The sequence below is a fragment of the Hylobates moloch genome, unplaced genomic scaffold (genome assembly GCF_009828535.3).
Source record: "Hylobates moloch isolate HMO894 unplaced genomic scaffold, HMol_V3 SCAFFOLD_19, whole genome shotgun sequence".
Classification (NCBI taxonomy): Eukaryota; Metazoa; Chordata; class Mammalia; order Primates; family Hylobatidae; genus Hylobates; species Hylobates moloch.
The window spans coordinates 39,311,530-39,329,245 of record NW_026652294.1 but is presented as its reverse complement, the minus strand read 5'-3'; the positions used below and the strand labels follow the sequence as shown (position 1 = coordinate 39,329,245).

Here is a 17,716-nt window from a genome sequence, read left to right as displayed (position 1 = left end):
GGAGAATGGCGTGAACCCGGGAGGCGGAGCTTGCAGTGAGCCGAGATTGCGCCATTCTCCTGCCTCAGCCTCTCCGAGTAGCTGGGACTACAGGCGCCCGCCACCACGCCCGGCTAATTTTTTGTATTTTTAGTAGAGACGGGGTTTCACCGTGGTCTTGATCTCCTGACCTCGTGATCCGCCCGCCTCGGCCTCCCAAAGTGCTGGGATTACAAGCGTGAGCCACCGCGCCCGGCCTTATTAATTTGTTGACATGGTAATTGTCCCTGTCACCTCTCACCCTCAGGATGAAGGCTTCCCGAGGGCAAGGACTTTGTCTTATTCATATCTGTATCTCCAGATCCTAGAACAATGCCTGGCACATAGAAGGCACTCAATAAATAGGTATAATTGAATTAAACACAGAGGTGATTGGCTGGTCAGTAAAGGGCCTTTATCCCTGCCTTTTTTTTTTTTTTTTTTGAGACAGGGTCTTGCTTTGTCACCCAAGCTGGAGTGCGGTGATGCGAACATGGCACATTGCAGCCTCGACCTCCCGGGGTTAAGCTATCCTCTTGCCTCAGCCTCCCAAGTAACTGGGACTATAGGCGCATGCCACTACGCCTGGGTAATTTTTGTATTTTTTGTAGAGACAGGGTTTCATTATGCTGCCCAGGCTGGTCTCAAACTCCTGAGCTCAAGTGATCTGCCCACCTCGGCCTCCCAAAAGTGATGGGATTACGGGTGCCAGTCACCGTGCCCAGCCCTGACTGCCCTTTTTATCCTTCTTGCTGCATTTTCAACCCCTGCCAGAGCCCCAGGCAGTGCCCAGCCTGCAACAGCCCCCAACCACAGCTGCTGCAAACCCACCACCATCGCCACCACCACCACCACCTGAGATCCCTCAGGAACTGTGAGTGGGCTGACACCCTCAGGTCTTGCACATGACCTTCAAGCCCCAGTTCCCAACAGAATTGACCCCTGCTCTGGACCCCTTTCCAAGCAACCCCATCCCCCTTATAAACCACACTTGGAGACCACTGCTCCTATAAGCACACACTTCCCTGGAGAGCCTCAATACAAATGCACCACTATTTACTGAGGGTTCCCCACATGTCAGGCACCCTGCTGGGGGAGTCTCCAACGTCATGGACATGCCAAATGCCAGTGCTCTTTGCCCTCTGAGTCTCCCGGAGTCCCTGTGCCTCCTGCAGTCAGTGTGACAGTGTCAGTCCTGGGCAAGTTGCTGTGCCTGAGCTGAAGGGGAGGCCTCGTCCTGGGCCTGGGCCCCCCTGCCAGCCACTGTCTGCCTTGTTGTCTCTGTTCCTCACCTCCTCTGGTATCATGCGAGGCATTTGCTCATCTGGAAGCAGATGCTCTGGATGGGGTTGGGCAGCCACACCCGCTCTCCAATCTCTCCCCACTGTTTGGCCCAGTGTTTCTGCGAGAGGATCAGGACAAAGGCAAGAAAGACCGGGAGGTTCACTGGCTGGCCTGTGGTCCACAGCTCCCGTTTCTTCACCCAGATGCAGGATCTAATGCGGTTCCGAAGCTCAAGGCTGAAGCTGGCTGGTGGATTGTAGTTCCAGTTGGGGGATCTGCAGGCAGGAATTATGGAGGCCAGTGTTTGGGGCAAGGAGAAGGGCCTGCAGACTTCAGGGGCCTCAGGACCCACCTACTGGCCTTCTTCAGTCCCTTGGGCTCCTCTGCCAGGCTGTTGGCTGCTCCATAACACTGCCCTGCAACTGCCACGGAATCCTAGCCTCCAAGAGACCCAGAGCTCAGGGCTCTCATCCCCTGGGTGCCAAGCCACACCCAGCACAGTCTCTTCTGGAGCTCAGACTTAGCATCTTTCTTGGAGCGAGTAATAGGAAAAATGGGAGGTAAAGGAAGAAATGGAGCACTCAGTCATTTGTGGGTGAGGAGCACAATCACCACACAGACACCACAGTCAGCAGAATGCCTTCCCTGATACATATACGCACATATCTACACATGCACGTGCACACACACAGATTTTCTGAGACACACACTCTGAATTCTTCTGGAAGAGAAGAACTGGCTTGAGAGGGCACAGGAAGCATCCAGGAATGGAAACTAGTATTTCCCAGACTCAAAAGATAGGACCAGTCATTGCTGCAGAAACAAGGAGGGTGACTACTGGTCTCTTGGGTCCAGATCACCATTTTCTTTGGCTGGTTGGCTTCCTGCTCATTCCTGTTCCCAATTTTATCCTAGGACTTTATCTCCAATGAGGCCCTTTTTCAACTGCCATGACCTAGATTTGTCTTCCTTGGCCCTGAGCATAGCAGGAATACTCATTGGCCGTAGGCTCTGCCAGCTCAGTACCCATTGGCTGCTCTGCACTAAGCCTCTGTCTCCATTGGCCATACATTCAAGGCATCCTCATTCATTCTTATTGCTGTGGGCTCAGGCAGCCGTTTTCATTGGCTGCCCTGTCCTGAAGCTCAATCTCTATTGGTTGTCACAAGAGGTAGTATCTCCACTGACAGTGAATCCAATGGATGAATGGGCTTTGTTCTCTCCGTGCCACACTGGTAAATGTCTCCCAACCTGTGCCCCCTCCTCAGCCTGCATTAGGGTGGGGGGGCATTGGGGGTGCCTGAAGAAGGTCCAACAGCCTCGAGAAGCCTCTGGTGCTGGCGAAGGTGCCTCCTCCTTTCGTGTTCCCCTGTGACTTCACACACCAGCTGGGCAGGGAAGGCCCCAGGAAGCCCCTTCAGCCAACCTGGGGGAAGAGAGACAGGGGCTCCAGTGAGGTGGGGGCAGGGATCAGGTGGGAAAGGGGGCCTCATGGGGTCTCAGGCCTTCAGGGTCACTGTAGCTGTGGGAATTCATGGACAAGCCTGGAGCATCGCTAGAAAGCGCATCAGAAGTGGAGGTGACAGCAGCTCGGAGACGGTCTGTGCTGCTCCTCCGTCAAGCCCTGCAGTGGCTGCTCATGTCTCTTGGAGAAAGAGGTGGAGTCCTTGTAGGGACCTGTCAGATCCTGCGTGATCCCATCTCTGCCACTTCTATGACCTCATTTGCTTCTCCCCCTTTCTCTCTCCTGCTAGCCACACTGGCCTCCTTACAGTTCCTCAGTCACACACCAGCTGCAGGGCCTTTGCACTGCCTGCTGCCTCCAGCTGGGACACTCTTCCCCCAGACACCATGGGCCTAAATTAGCTCCATGAAGCTTCATGCTGCCTTCTCAGTGAGGTCCACCTCGGCCTCCCTATTGAAAATTTCAGTCTGCGCAACCCTGGAACTCCTGACCTTCTTTGCTCTGCTCATTTTTTTTTTTTCCATAACACTCATCACCTTCACATATACTTTATAATTTACTTATCTATTTTGCTCATTGTTTATCGTCTGCCTCCTCTGCTAGAACATAGCTCCAGCAAGGAAGGAAGTGTGATATGTTTGATTCACAGTCCCTAGAACAGCAAGTGGCACTTTGTAGGTGCTTAATAAATATTTATTGAATGAATAAATGAAACACAGCCAGGCGCAGTGGCTCATGCCTGTAATCCCAGCACTTTGGGAGGCTGAGGCAGGAGGATCACTTGAGCCCAGGAGTTCAAGACCAGCCTGAGTAACATAGTGAGACCCCCACCTCCATTAAAAAAGAATAGAAATAAGGCTGGGCACCGGAGGCTCATGCCTATAATCCCAGCACTTTGGGAGGTGGAAGTGGATGGATCACCTGAGTTCAAGACCAGCCTGGCCAACATGGTGAAACCCCATCTCTACTAAAAATATAAAAAGTAGCCAGACGTGGTGGTGGGTGCCTGTAATCCCAGCTACTTGGGAGGTTGAGGCAGGAGAATCCCTTGAACCCAGGAGGCAGAGGCTGCAGTGAGCTGAGCTCACCCCACTGCACTCTAGCCTGGCTGACAGAATGAGACTCTGTCTCAAAAAATAATAATAATAAATACAAAATAAATAAATGAAAGACTTTCTCACCTTCAGGGGTCTTGTGCAGGTGTTTGGGGGCAGCCCTGGACTCCAGGCTCCGTCCTTCAGTCTTGGCAGGTGCAGACGACTCTGAACACAGTTCCTGGGAACAGTCTGGTTGGGGGTGGGTGACATTAAAGTGATTCTGTTTAGCTTCTCCCCCATATTCCTCTAAGACTCACTTTTTCTTCCCTCCTCCCCTCTAGGGGGATACTCACCACAGTCCTCGTAGATGGTGTCTGAGGAGCAGGGAAGGGGGCCTGGGGTCGGGAAGGCTCCCAGCCAGCGCTGCATGTCTGATCTGGTGGGGATATTGAGAAGTGTCACAGTTGGCCCAAGAGATCCTCTGGGGCTGAGGCAGGAGCCACAGAAGAGAGAGACTGGGGAAGTGGGGGGAGGTCTGAGAGGTCAGATAAGTGTCCCAAGGGTGTTTTCTGAAGGAAACACAACTCACAGGGAAGAAGCTTGGAGTAGCCGGTGGGTGGGGCGGCCCTGGTGGTTGCTGAGAAGGGAGAGGCGGAAGGTAGGGGGTCCAGATGGATCCGGAACCTGCTGGGCCTGGACCAGGGAGCGATGGGCATAGTCCAGAACCTGTAGCCGCTGCCCACTGCCCAGGGATGAGATCATTCAGAAGGACAGCAGGGGTCCCACTGGACCCCTCCTGCCCACTCCAGCCTGGGCTCCTTCCTTCCCTAGGACTCACCTCTTAGGCTGAGTGATGAGCAGCAGGTCGCTAAAGAGCAGCAGGCAAAGAGGGGTGAAGCGGGGGCGTGAGGCAAAGAGCACGCCCCCCCTCCGGCACCCTAACTCGGTCAGCTCTCCCTGGAATTCCAGGCGCCGTGACCAGGAGACCAGGGGCAGAGCCTGCGAGGAAGCGGAGGCAGAGGAGGTTCTAGTGTGGCAGCAGCAACGTAGGGCAGGGCAAGATGGGGAGCCTGGGCAGGGACGTACCTTGACTTTGTGGAAGCGCAGCCTTTGGGCGAGCCGGATTAGCTCTTCAGTCTGCTTCATGCGTCCCACCTCAGCGCTGCAACGCTCGATGATCTAGGTAAGGGGAGCTGTGTCACCCACCCCAGCGAGCAGCCCCCTACTCCCTACCATTTCTCTCTACCACCTTGTCACCTCCCCCTGCTTCAGCTTCCCCCCTGCCCACCTTGCTGACAGCACCCAGGGCCTTCTGGGCATTCTCCTGACGGCTGGACCCCTCTTCTGTCTGGCGCAGGATATTCTGGGGACAAGGAGGAAGGGTGACTGGGCCCCCTGCTCTGTGGCCCTGAGATTCAGAGGTGCCACAGCTCAGAGGACCCTGCCTGCTTTGGCCAGTTTCAACAAAGCTGACAGACCTCATCACTCACCATCTGCAGAACCCTGAGCAAGTCCTGTTACCTCTCTGAGCCTCAGCTTCCCCATCTGTAAAATGGGGCTAATACCCACCTAGCATATCAATAGCATTGTTTTGAGGATTCAAGAAGGTAATATATGTAAAGTGCTTAGCATAGTTCTTGGCACATATTAAATGTTAAAAACAAGGTTCCTTTTTTTTTTTTTTTTTGTCGGGAGTCTGGCTCTGTCGCCCAGGCTGGAGTGCAGTGGCACCATCTCAGCTCACTGCAACCTCTGCCTCCCGGGTTCAAGTGATTCTCCTGCCTCAGCCTCCCAAGTAGCTGGGATTACAGGCACCTGCCACCATGCTCGGCTAATTTTTTTGTATTTGTAGTAGAGGCAGGGTTTCACCATGTTGGCCAGGCTGGTCTTGAACTCCCAACCTCAGATGATCCACCCGCCTCAGCCTTCCAAAGTGCTGGATTACAGGCATGAGCCACCTTGCCGGCCCCAAAGGTTCCTATTATTTTAATAATTATTAACCAAAACTGTTAGTGCAGGCAATATAGCAGAGTAGCTAAGAGTGCTTAGATTACAATTTTGTCTCCATCAATTATTTCTATATGACCTGGGGCAAGTTATGTGACCTGTGCCTTAGCTTTCTCATCTCTAAAGTAGGACAAATAATAGTTCCTACCCTCACATAGTTGTGGGTAAGGTTACACAGGTGTATAGCACTTAGAACTATTCCTAGAAAGCTCAATAGCTATTGAGCTATTATGATTAGTATCATCATTGTTGTTGTGTTGTCTACACTGGGGATAGATAAAGCTGAATAAGATCATAAAGACGCTGATAATCTAGTTGGGAACTCTTCACATAAAGATCCCCCCATTCGCTGGGCTCAGCAGCTCACACCTGTAATGCCAGAGCTTTGAGAAGCTGAGATAGGAGGATTGCTTGTGGCCAGGAGTTCAAGACCAGCCTGGCCAACACAGTGAGACCCTGTCTCTATAAAAATAAAAATTAATAAATAGCCAGGCATGGTGGCATTGTAGTACCAGCTACTCTAGAGGCTGAGGCATGAGGATCCCTTGAGCCCAGGAATTTGAGGCTGCAGTGAGCCGTGATCATGCCATTGCTCTAAAGATCCCCGTATTGGGCGACCTGGTTAGAAAGGAGTCTCTGCTTTGCAATAGAAGAGAGTGTCTCAGGCCGGGTGCAGTGGCTCATGCCTGTAATGCCAGCACTTTGGGAGGTTGAGGCGGGTGGACCACATGAGGTCAGGAGTTTGAAAGCAGCCTGGCCAACATGGTGAAACCCCATCTCTACTAACAATACAATAATTAGCTGGGCATGGTAGTCCACACCTGTAATCCCAGCTACTCACAAGTCTGAGGCAGGAGAATCGCTTGAACCCGGGAGGCAGAGGTTGCAGTGAGCCGATATTGCGCCACTGCACTCCAGCCTGGGTGACAGAGTGAGACTCTGTCTCAAAGAATGAGAAGGAGAAGAGGAGGAGGAGGAGGAGGAAGAGGAGGAAGAAAGTGTCTCAAATCTCAAACTTTTTTTTTCCCCAGCATCACCCCACTAAGGTGCCTTTTTTAGATAATTTTCCCTAAACATCTCCCTCACCATGAAAGTTTAATTCTACAGATCTACTGGAACTCTGTTTATGCACTAAAGCTTAATGGAGTACAACTGTTGGAATAACTAAGATTATTTTCACCCCCCAAGAACCAATTTTTACCCCCTTGGGGGTGATATCACCCCAGCTGGGAAGGCATGTGGGTAGAAGAATATAGCCAGAGACAACCTCAAAAACCACTCACACACTCCCCATGAGACCCAGCGAGCAGAAGGGACTTGCCCAAGGTCACTCAGAGAGTCAGTGGCAGAGCTAGGTGTGGAACTCATGTCTCCAGCCAGAGGGCTTTCCCGGCACCTGCACCTGGAGGCAGTCTAGGTAGGGGGAAGAGCACACGGCCCCTAAGGTAGGGCTTGGTGGGTCCTAGGCTGAGAGACCCAGATTCGGAGTTATCATGTGGGGGATTTTATGTTTAAGGTGGAGTAGTGCATGGTGATAGCTGGAGGGCCAAGAATCCCTCGGGAGAGTTCTCCAATGGGGTTGGTGGGGCAGAAACGGCCGCAGCCGGGACAGGTACCTGCAGCAGCATGCGGAGCCGGGTGATGCGCTGGAAGGGCAGTAGCAGGAAGGACGGCAGCGGGAGCCGCTCACACTTAGGGAGGCTCTGCAGCCGGCGCAGCTCGGCGGAGAAGCGCACGTTGGTGTCCCTGCAGAAGCAGGCATGGCTAGCGGCTGCCTGGAGGCCCTGGTGCCCCAGTCTGCTGTGGCCTCGACCCCACCCCTCTCCCCAGCTTCCTGCCACCCCTGGGACACTCACATGAGGCGGCTGTAGGTCTCCTCCTGATACTGCTGGTTACGCACATAATCCACATACACCGAGAAAGGCCCCACGGCGTGGGCATGCACCACGTCACACAGGTCGCTGATGTGGGGGGAAGAGCGCACACGGGACAGAAGCGTTGCTAGAAACCTGAAGGAATTGGGGAAGCAAGCAATGGGGTGGGGCAGAGACCCGGGTCTCCCGGGTTCTTCAGAGAAGGGCTGGGAACTAACCGAGTCCGTAGAAGGAAGGACCTGGGCCCGGGAGAGAGGAAAGGGCGTGCCCAGTAGCCTAAGGGCAGGTTCCCTGGAAGGACGGAAAGCCACTGACCGCTCGCTGACTCCCTGGACTCGCTGCACATTGGAGAAGAGTGTGTGGTGATCGCGGGGGGTGAGCGTGTCCCGGAGTGCCTGGCTCAGCACGAAGGTGTCGGTCAGCAGCCGCAGGGAGCGCAGGTAGGAAGCCTCGGATGTCACCACCTCAAAAAGACTCTAGAAAGAAGAGCAGGCAGTCGTAGGAAGCCCAGTTCACCGTGGGAAGCTAGGACCCTGGGCTCTCCTCCCCATGCCTGACCCATGCAGCCCAACCCCCCAGCACCCTCTTCCCATCTCCCACTTTCAGCTCCCACCTCCTGCATGCGCCTCTCCTGGGAGCTGAGGGTATCCAGAAGGCCGCTGGCTTGCACAGCCGGAAGCTCCTGCCACAGGGTGTTACGAGGTCCAGGGGGTCGTGGGAAGGTGGGCGCATCTCCAGCATTTGCTGGAGAAGGACTCCCTTCCTCACCGACCCCCCACAGCTCCTCTGACAGCACGGCTGCTCGGTAGGTCTGGTACAGAGGTTCTAGAGGGCAAACATAGCACTTCAGGGAAGCCCAGGGCTCCCAAACCCTTCCCCACTGCTTGATGGTCACAGCAGGGACCCTCAGGTCCAGAGGCCCTCACCATCCTGCAGGGGCACCTCCCAATTCTGCTCCTTCAGCACCTCTAGCCCCTCCTCTTCCCTGTGGAGAAAAGAAAGGGAAGGGAGTCCCCAGGGCCACCACTGCTGCCCACCACAGGGATGCTTGTTCCCATGCTGGACAGGGCAACCCACGTGCAGGTTGGATGTAGGGACCCTGACGGCTCCCCACATCAAACCTCAGGTTTTTCTTTCTTTTTTTTTTTTTTTTTTTTTGAAGGGGAAAGACAAGGACTCACTATGTTGCCCAGGCTGGTCTTAAACTCCTGGCCTCAAGCAATCCTGCCACCTTGGCCTCGCAAAGTGTCAGGATTACAGGCGAAGCTACTTTGCCCAGCCCAAATTCCAGATCTTTTTATGTGCCTTTTAGAGAGGAGCCCCTGAACTAAGTGGGCTTAGTTGACATTCTTATGTCAACTATTGTAGACCAGAGACTTCTGAGTCTCCTTGTCAGCCGTCTCACGTAGCAACCATTGTCTGGAATGTCCTATTTGTGTGTCAAGGAAGCTCAACGTGATGGACTACAAACTCTCACACCTCCCACCAGCACCTGCAGCCCCTTATCTCCCCTGCTCTGGTCATTGGCACCACCATACCCCCACTCGCCCAAGCTAAAAACCACACTAGTAAATGTTTGTTGAATAAATGAATGGACCCAGATAACTTCTGATAACAATGGTGAATCTAAGATAATTAACAAGCCTGGATAGCATAGAAGAGATGGTCATGATTGCCAAATAGATTTTCAGACAATAATTGCAATAGAAGCTCAAGGTGAGGGAAGGGAGTTAAAATGGTGCACCCACTTACTCTGGGCCCGGCTCTTCACAATATCATATCCCCACAATTCCATGAGGTGGTTCCTATGCTTAACCCCATTTCATAGATGAGGACACTGAGACCCAGGAAGGCCATAGATCTTTTTTTTTTTTTTTTTGAGATGGAGTTTCTCTCTTGTCGCCCAGGCTGGAGTGCAATGGCATGATCTTGGCCCCCTGCAACCTCCATCTCCCGGGTCCAAGCAATTCTCCTGCCTCAGCCTCCCGGGTAGCTGGGACTGCAGGCACCCATCACCATGCCCGGCTAATTTTTGTATTTTTAGTAGAGATGGGGTTTCACCATGTTAGCCAGGCTGATCTTGAACTCCTGACCTCAGGTGATCCTCCCGCCTCGGCCTCCCAAAGTGCTGGGATTACAGACATAAGCCACCGTGCCCGGCCTTCTATAAGATCACAGAATTGATAAGGGTCAGAGCTGGGATTCGAAACAAGGGCTGCTGGCCGGGCGCGGTGGCTCACGCCTGTAATCCCAGCACTTTGGGAGGCCGAGGCGGGCGGATCATGAGGTCAGGAGATCGAGACCACGGTGAAACCCCGTCTCTACTAAACATACAAAAAAAATTAGCCGGGTGTGGTGGCGGGCGCCTGTAGTCCCAGCTACTCGGAGAGGCTGAGGCAGGAGAATGGCGTGAACCCGGGAGGCGGAGCTTGCAGTGAGCCGAGATTGCGCCACTGCACTCCAGCTGGGCGACAGAGCGAGACTCCGTCTGAAAAAAAAAAAAAAAAAAAAAAAAAAAAGAAACAAGGGCTGCTTATCTCTAGAGCCCTGGCCCTTGTCCCCTCACCTTTGTGGAGGTGGGATTTAGCTGGAGCTGCAGGTTAGTCTGCCCTCAGGTAGAAGCATGGTGGGGAGAGAACCAGGGAGTAGGGGTGGGGGTGTTTGGTACCTCCCCTCCACAGTTGCTGGAGGAGCATTCCGAGGAGCTTCATCAGGACTGTCCCCTGGAGAGAGAAGCCAGAGTGAAGAGAAAAAAAACTCCAGGATCCCCAGCCCAGGACTCCCGACTCTAGCCCCAGCAGGGACGGTTACTACAAAAACTGCAACTCTCTTCAGCACCAGAGCAGCAGCTGGTAGGGAAGCAAAGAGCCCAGTGCCTGTTGGGGATTGTAGTTTGCTGGGCTTTAGTCCCCCTCCACCCCACAGCCCAGAGGTCCACTCCCCCAGGCCCTGCACCTGTTTGGATTCCATCTTCAGAAGGCAGATCGAGATCTGGCTCTGGGGGGTCCCCGAAAATGGTGGCGTCCTGCCTGACACGAGTTGGTTTGGGAGGCTTGAGGGGTGGCAGGAGTTTGCGCTCAGCAGTGGAGCGGTAGGATGTGAGGACAACAGCAGGGTGACCGATGCTTGGAGGGTTTGGGCGGGAACGAGAGGTCCGCAGCGGGGAGGCCCGACGGGGGACCCTGGGGATCTCCTCATAGCCCCCCACAGGCACCCATCTGAGCTCCAGGCCAGGCCGGGTGGTGTGGCAGATACAGGGGCAGCAGGGAGGGCAGGCCAGGCCAGCATCTGTGGGAGACGGGTAGCCTAAGGAGAAAGCCCTTGGGGCCCAGCTCCACCCCTGCCCAGACCATCTCCATCTTTAACCTGCCCAGCAACTGCAACATCAAGGTCCAGGCATCTATAGATCTCCTCCACCCTGACTCCCTTCAAATCCCGGCATACAGAAACCAGATATCCCAAACATTAAATCCATTTTTGAAAAGGTAGCCCCTGAAAGTTGTCAGCCCTGAAAACGAAGAAGATGGGTGGATTGAGGTCACCCAGCGCCCCCTGCCCCCCACACTCACCTGGAGCACCATTCTCCTTGGACCCACTCCCGGTGAGGGGAGCTTCTCTCTCCCCATTCACATCTGCTCTCACTTGGAGACTTGGCTCCGGGGCATCTGCACCCTGAGCCCGGCCTTCAGCACCCCCTTCGAACCTGCCAGCCAGCCTCCGCACAGTGCCAGGGGCTGAGGCAGAGCCATTCTGAGCCAGGACCTCAGCCATGGGGAGTAGAGGCATGCAGGGTGACCCAGAGGGCTTGGGTGGGGGGACTGGAGACCGGGGAGCAGGTTCTGGGGAGGCGGAGCGCCGAGACACTGGACTAGGTGTGGGAGTGCTGGAAGGTGAGTCTGGAGAAGTCTGGGAGTCGAGGCTGGCTCTAGAAGCTGAGGGGGGCAAAAGAGCAGGGGGCTTGAGGGATGCAGCTGGGGGCTCCCAGAAGATGGGGGCGCACATTGGGGTTGGTGCATCATTGGAGTTTCGGGGTAGTTCTTGTGGAGAGGAGCCATTGTGGGGAGGCCCTGGGGACTGGGCAGCCCTGGAACGAGAAGGAGGGCGGGGGCGTATGATCCGAGGGGGCTTCTGCGTGGGGGGTGTTGCTGCAGGAAGGGACTGGGCTGACATCTTCCTCTGTGCTCTTCAAAGGAGTGAGGTGCTCTGCTGGAGTCATCCCCTGAGGAGGAGGGAAGGAAAGAGAAAGACCTTTAGTGCCCCTCAGGGAGGGTAAACTGAGGCCACTGGAAGGCAGGATTTTGAAGTCAGGAGGGAAGGCTGGTGTGGGGGTTCTAGAGAATCCATAAAACTCAATACGGGATACAGCTGCTCCATGTCTGCCCACTGAACCGTGTGTCCGTGGAGTGTTGTGGAGGTTTGTGTGTGGTTTGTGTGGGGGGTGGCACAGTGTGTTGTGAGTGTGTGAGTTCTGTGCTTGCCGGGTGGGTGGGCAGGGGAAGAGTGGAGCGTACAGTGTGTGGCGTGTGGCCCTTTAGGAAGTTCTCGGTGTGAGTGTCTGAGATAGCGGTGCCAGGGTGGGTGTGCCATGTGTGTTCTGTGCTGTCTGGGTCTGGGTGCCGTGGGCGCGCCTGTCTGCCGGGCCTGGGCTGCGAGGTGTGCATCACTGTTTCCCTGCTCCACCGGCCCTCCGCCCCCCATTTCCCAGTTCCTCTCTCCGGACTCTCCCTTTCCGGATTATTTTTAGTCTCCTTTTCCTGCCATCAAGATTCCTGGAGCCTCTGACCCCCGGAGATGAGGAGGTCCTGGCGCAGTCTCCCCTGTCCTGAGTCTGATCATCCCCGCCTGCCCTCGGGTCTGGTCACAGAGAGAGGCCCAGCACAGGCATGGGTCTTGCCAGGAGGCCTGGAGAGGTGGCTGGGAGAGCAAACCGAAGGAGAGGACCAGTCGGGCCAAGGCACTGCGGCCTGGGTTTCTCTTCCTCCCTCCAGGAAGGAGGCTACAATCCCAAGAAGGCTGCAGGGTCAGGTCTGGGAAGCAGAGGAACCCCCAAACTCCCTTCAGGGCTCAGCAGGAGAGTCAGACCCCTCCAGGCCTCGGATTGGGTCCTTGAGAAATGATGAGGGGAGAACAAGGGGGTTGTAGATGATGGGTCTTGCAGCTCAGTGGCCTCTGTGTTCTGGCAGAAAGTCATTTAGCAAAGTGACCCACACGGTGGTCTTGACCACTGGCCAGCTCCTCCCCAGCCCCTGCCCCTCAGGGATCCCACCCCCTCTTGGGTACCTGCATTTACTTCCTTCCCTACCCCCCACTCAGGAACCCAGGTACTCGGGCCCCAAGCACTCACCCTTGAATCCCTTCCACTCTCAGTCACCTCCCAGGGCTGAGTGAGTAGGGGCAGGAAACAGGAATCAGATCCGCCTCCCAACCGGACACCCCCCCTACCTCACAAACCACACCACTCTCCACATGCGCATATCACACGGGGCCCCAGGAGACAGAGGTATCCAGGGTCTCAGAGGTTAAAGGGGTCTGGGGAAAAGCTGAAATTCAGGCTTGGAAAGTGTGTGCGCAGGTTCTACCTGCACAGCTGTGTGGATCGGGGCTCACAGGGGTGAGGTGGACACGGGTGGGGATGAGGACAAGACGGCAATGGCACAGAGCCCGGCTGGGCAGCATGGGTGTCTGGATGCCTCTGTCTCAGCTAAGGGATGCTGCGTGCGTCCCTCCATGTCGAGTCTCACCATCTTTCCCTGGACTTGCACCACCACCTGTCTCCTGAGCCGGGCGTGAGCCAACGCCTATTTCACACTGAGGGACCCTCCCGCAGGCTGCCTTCCCTAACTCTGCAGTAGGTCCCCATGAATTTACCTTTATCTTTTTGGAATCAGTTGCTATTTTCAGCCTGTCCTGTCTGCCCCTTGGAGCAAGGAATGCAGGGCTGAGGTCTCCAAGTGTCTGTTCCTGTGATTCTGGGGTGGGAACTCAGGGCCCAGATTGAGATCTCTGCGGAGGAAGCCAGTTCCTCAGCCCCACCCAGCCATTGTGTCTGGCGTGTGTGTGTGTGTGTGTGTGTGTGTGTGTGTGTGTGTGTGTGTGTGTGTAGGGAGAAAAGGGGAGGGCCAGGAGGTAGGACTGAGGAGAGGAGAGGTGTGGACTTGGGGTCTGTCTCCTCCAGGGAGGTATAACATTTGCAGGGGGCCAGGCATGGTTGCTCATCTTTATAATCCCAGCACTTCAGCACTTTGGGAGGGGAAGGTGGGAGGACCAGCCTCGGCAACATAGTGCAACCCTGTCTCTACAAACGATTTTTTAAAAATTAGCCGTGGACAGGCCGGGCGAGGTGGCTCGCGTCTGTAATCCCAGCGCTCGGGGAGGCCGAGGCGGGCAGATCACCTGAGGTCAGGAGTTCAAGACCAGCCTGACTAACATGGTGAAACCCCATTTCTACTAAAAATACAAAAAATTAGCAGGGTGTGGTGGCGGACACCTGTAGTCCCAGCTACTCAGGAGGCCGAGGCAGGAGAATTGCTTGAACCCGGGAGGCACAGATTGCAGTGAGCCGAGATCGCGCCATTGCACTTCAGCTTGGCCAACAAGAGCGAAATTCTATCTCAAAAGAAAAAAAAAATAGCCATAATGGCACACATTTGTGATCCCAGCTACTCAGGAGGCTGAGGTGGGAAGATTGCTTGAGCCCAGGAGTTGGACACTACAGTGAGCCATGATCGCACCACTGCCCTCCAGCCTGGGCAACAGAGCAATATGCTGTCTGAAAACAACAATAAAAAATGTGCAGAGGTCAGGCGCAGTGGCTCATGCCTGTAATCCCAGCACTTTGGGAGGCTGAGGCAGAAGGATCATGTGAGGTCAGGAGTTCAAGACCAGCCTGGTCAACATGGTGAAACCCTGTCTCTACTAAAAATACAAAAAAATTAGCCGGGCGTGTTGGCGCACGCCTGTGCTCCCACCTACTCGGGAGGGTGAAGCAGGAGAATCACTTGAACCCGGGAGGCGGAGGTTGTAATGAGCCAAGATCCTGCCACTGCACTACAGCCTAGGCAACAGAGCAAGACTCCATCTCAAAAAAAATAAAAATAAAAATGTCCCAGGAGCTGTGGCTCATGCCTGTAATCCTAGCAGATTGGGAGGCCAAGGAGGGTGGATCACCTGAGGTCAGAAGTTTGAGACCAGCCTGGCCAACATGGTGAAACCCCATCTCTACTAAAAAAAAAAATACAAAAATTAGCTAGGCATGGTGGCGGACACCTGTAATCCCAGCTACTCTGGAGGCTGAGGAGAGAGAATCACTTGAACCCAGGAGGCGGCAGTTGCAGTGAGCCAAGATCACGCCATTGCACTCCAGCCTGGGCAACAAGAGTGAAACTCCATCTCAAAAAAAAAAAGAAAAAGAAAGAAAAATTAGCCAGGCATGGTGGGACTCCCCCGTAATCCCAGCTACTCAGGAGTCTGAGGCACAAGAATCACTTGAGCCCAGGAGGCGGAGTTTGCAGTGAGCCGAGATCACGCCATTGCACTCCAGCCTGGGCAACAAGAGTGAAACCCCATCTCAAAAAAAAAAAAAAAAAAAATTAGCGAGGCATGGTGGCACTCCCCTGTAATCACAGAAGAGATTTAATTTTCCAAACAATAAGCCCCAATAAAAACAACATGAAGCAATTAAATTTTTTCCAAAAAAAATTTTTTTTTTGAGGCGGAGTCTTGCTCTGTCGCCTAGGCTGGAGTGCAGTGGTGTGATCTCTGCTCACTGCAACCTCCGCCTCCTAGGTTCAAGTGATTCTCCTACCTGTAGTCCCAAGTAGCTGGGATTACAGGCACCTGCCACCATGCCTGGCTAATTTTTTGTATTTTTTAGTAGAGACAGGGTTTCCCCATGTTGGCCAGGCTGGTCTCCAACTCCTGACCTTGTGATATGCCCGACTCGGCCTCCCAAAGTGCTGGGATTACAGGTGTGAGCCGCCACACCCGGCCCCCAAAATTTTATAAACAGTCTATAACATTTTAATCTTGACCATAAGATGTAACTTCCGTAACCTTTGTATAACCTTTATAACCTTTATTAAGGAGTCAGTTAATGCTCCAAGAAAACCTTGTTAATCTGACACAGGGGCCCCTATGCTGGTCTTGCATCAGTGTGCGTTTGACATTAATGGTTAATTTATAGAGAAACTGAATTTATTTTATTTTTCAAAATCAACCCTTACCATCTCACATGCCCACCTCTTCTGCAATAGTCCCTGGGCCTTGAGGAGTTTAATAGCTTTAATTTGTGGCCGTGTGTCTCAGCAATACAGTTATTTTGATTGGCATCTTCTACTGGGCCTGAAGGTGAGGCTTTAATTGATGTCAGTTTTTAAGATTTAGCAGAATTGGTGTCCTTTTTAGACCCAAGAATCAAAGCCCTGTAACTCAGTGTCACAAGGACTTTAAAAGCATATACAGGAAAATACATGGACGTAATAAACTTAATTTTAAAAAATTGTTTTTGGCCTGGCATGGTGGCTCACACCTGTAATCCCAACACTTTTGGAGGCCGAGGTGGGTGGATCACCTGAAGTCAGGGGTTCAAAACCAGCCTGGCCAATATGGTGAAACCCCATCTCTACTAAAAATACAAAAATTAGCCGGGCGTGGTGGCAGGTGCCTGTAATCCCAGCTATTTTGGAGGCTGAGGCAGGAGAATCGCTTGAACCTGGGAGGTGGAGGTTGCAATAAGCCAAGACTGCACCACTGCACTCCAGCCTAGGCGACAGAGTGAGATTCCATCTCAAAAAAAAAAAGAAAAGGAAATAGAAAAAAAAAACAAGAGTAGCCTCTATTGCAATAACTATTTTAGTCAATAAATCAGATAACACAATACAAAAGTAAGCAGTTTGGCCGGGCAAGGTGGGCAGATCACCTGAGGTCAGGAGTTCGAGACCAGCCTGGCCAACATGGTAAAACCTTGATTCTACTAAAAATACAAAAAATCAGCCAGGTGTGGTAGCGCATGCCTGTAATCCTTGCTACTCAGGAGGCTGAGGCAGAAGAATCACTTGAACCCAGGAGGCAGAGGTTGCAGTGAGCCAGGATCACACCACTGCATACCAGCCTGGGCACGACAGAGTGAGATTCCATCTCAAAAAAAAAGTTTATTTTGTCAAGGGTGAGAGCACACACCTGTGACACAGCTTCAGGAGATCTTGATGACATGTGTCCAACGTGGTTAGGGCACAGCTCAGTTTTATACATTTTAGGGAGGCATAAGACCTTAATCGATATATGTAAGATGTACATTGGTTTAGTCCAGAAAGGCGGGACAACTCAAGCATGGAGAGGGCTTCCAGGTCACAGGTAGGTGAGAGACAAACTGTTGCATTCTTTTCAGTTTCTGATTAGCCTTTCCAAAGAAGGCAATCAGGTATGCTTTTTTTTTTTTTTTTTTTGACAGAGTCTTGCTCTGTCACCCAGGCTGGAGTGCAGTGGTGTGAGATCTTGGCTCACTGCAACCTCCGCCTCCCAGATTCAAGCGATTCTCCTGCCTCAGCCTCCCGAGTAGCTGGGACTACAGGCGTGCACCACCACACCCAGCTAATTTTTGTACTTTTAGTAGAGATGGGGTTTCACCATGTTGACCAGGATGGTCTCAATCTCCTGACCTCGTGATCTGTCCGCCTCAGCCTCCCAAAGTGATGCGATTACAGGCGTGAGCCACCGAGCCTGGCCCCAGATATGCATTTATCTCAGTGAGCAGAGGGATGACCTTGAGTAGGAGGCAGTTTGCCCTAAGCAGTTCCCAGCTTGACTTTTTCTTTAGCTTAGTGATTTGGGGGCCTCAAGATTCATTTTCCTTTCACGCTGGTATATTCCAAAGTTCTGGAACAGGATCAGGCACATAATAGGTGCTCAATAGTTGATTAATTGAGCCAAATTGAATTGAATCCTTCCCACAGTTCACTACTCCTCTTTTTTTTTTTTTTTTTTGAGACGGAGTCTCGCTCTGTCGCCCAGGCTGGAGTGCAGTGGCGCAATCT

At 53.3% G+C, this 17,716-nt stretch overlaps 1 protein-coding gene across 2 annotated transcripts; it reads right to left on the bottom strand.

The window, feature by feature from the left end:
* Positions 1-1,057: 1,057 nt before the first annotated feature.
* On the bottom strand, positions 1,058-13,656 carry ARHGEF15 (Rho guanine nucleotide exchange factor 15). 2 transcript variants are annotated; one of them, XM_032138473.2, is made up of 16 exons: positions 13,554-13,656; positions 11,255-11,904; positions 10,641-10,973; positions 10,354-10,408; positions 8,612-8,670; positions 8,299-8,510; positions 8,001-8,161; positions 7,668-7,820; positions 7,428-7,557; positions 5,093-5,167; positions 4,891-4,983; positions 4,643-4,803; positions 4,394-4,546; positions 4,158-4,240; positions 3,949-4,053; positions 1,058-2,728 (listed from the first exon to the last, which is right to left on the bottom strand). In XM_032138473.2, exons 2-16 carry the CDS (start codon positions 11,853-11,855, stop codon positions 2,577-2,579), a joined length of 2,526 nt encoding a protein of 841 aa, XP_031994364.1. In that variant the 5' UTR covers positions 11,856-11,904; positions 13,554-13,656; the 3' UTR covers positions 1,058-2,576. The 2 variants fall into 2 exon arrangements, with proteins under 2 accessions (XP_031994364.1, XP_031994366.1); XM_032138475.2 differs by lacking the exon at positions 13,554-13,656 and adding an exon at positions 13,030-13,071.
* Between the last annotated feature and the right edge of the window lie 4,060 nt (positions 13,657-17,716).

Coding starts and splice junctions, on each gene's coding strand:
- ARHGEF15 (XM_032138473.2), bottom strand. CDS start 11,855: ATGTCAGCCCAGTCCCTTCCTGCAGCAACACCCCCCACGCAGAAGCCC. Junction 10,974..11,254: donor CAAGGAGAATGGTGCTCCAG/GTGAGTGTGGGG, acceptor CGTCTCCCACAG/ATGCTGGCCTGGCCTGCCCT. Junction 4,547..4,642: donor CTCATCACTCAGCCTAAGAG/GTGAGTCCTAGG, acceptor ATCCCTGGGCAG/TGGGCAGCGGCTACAGGTTC.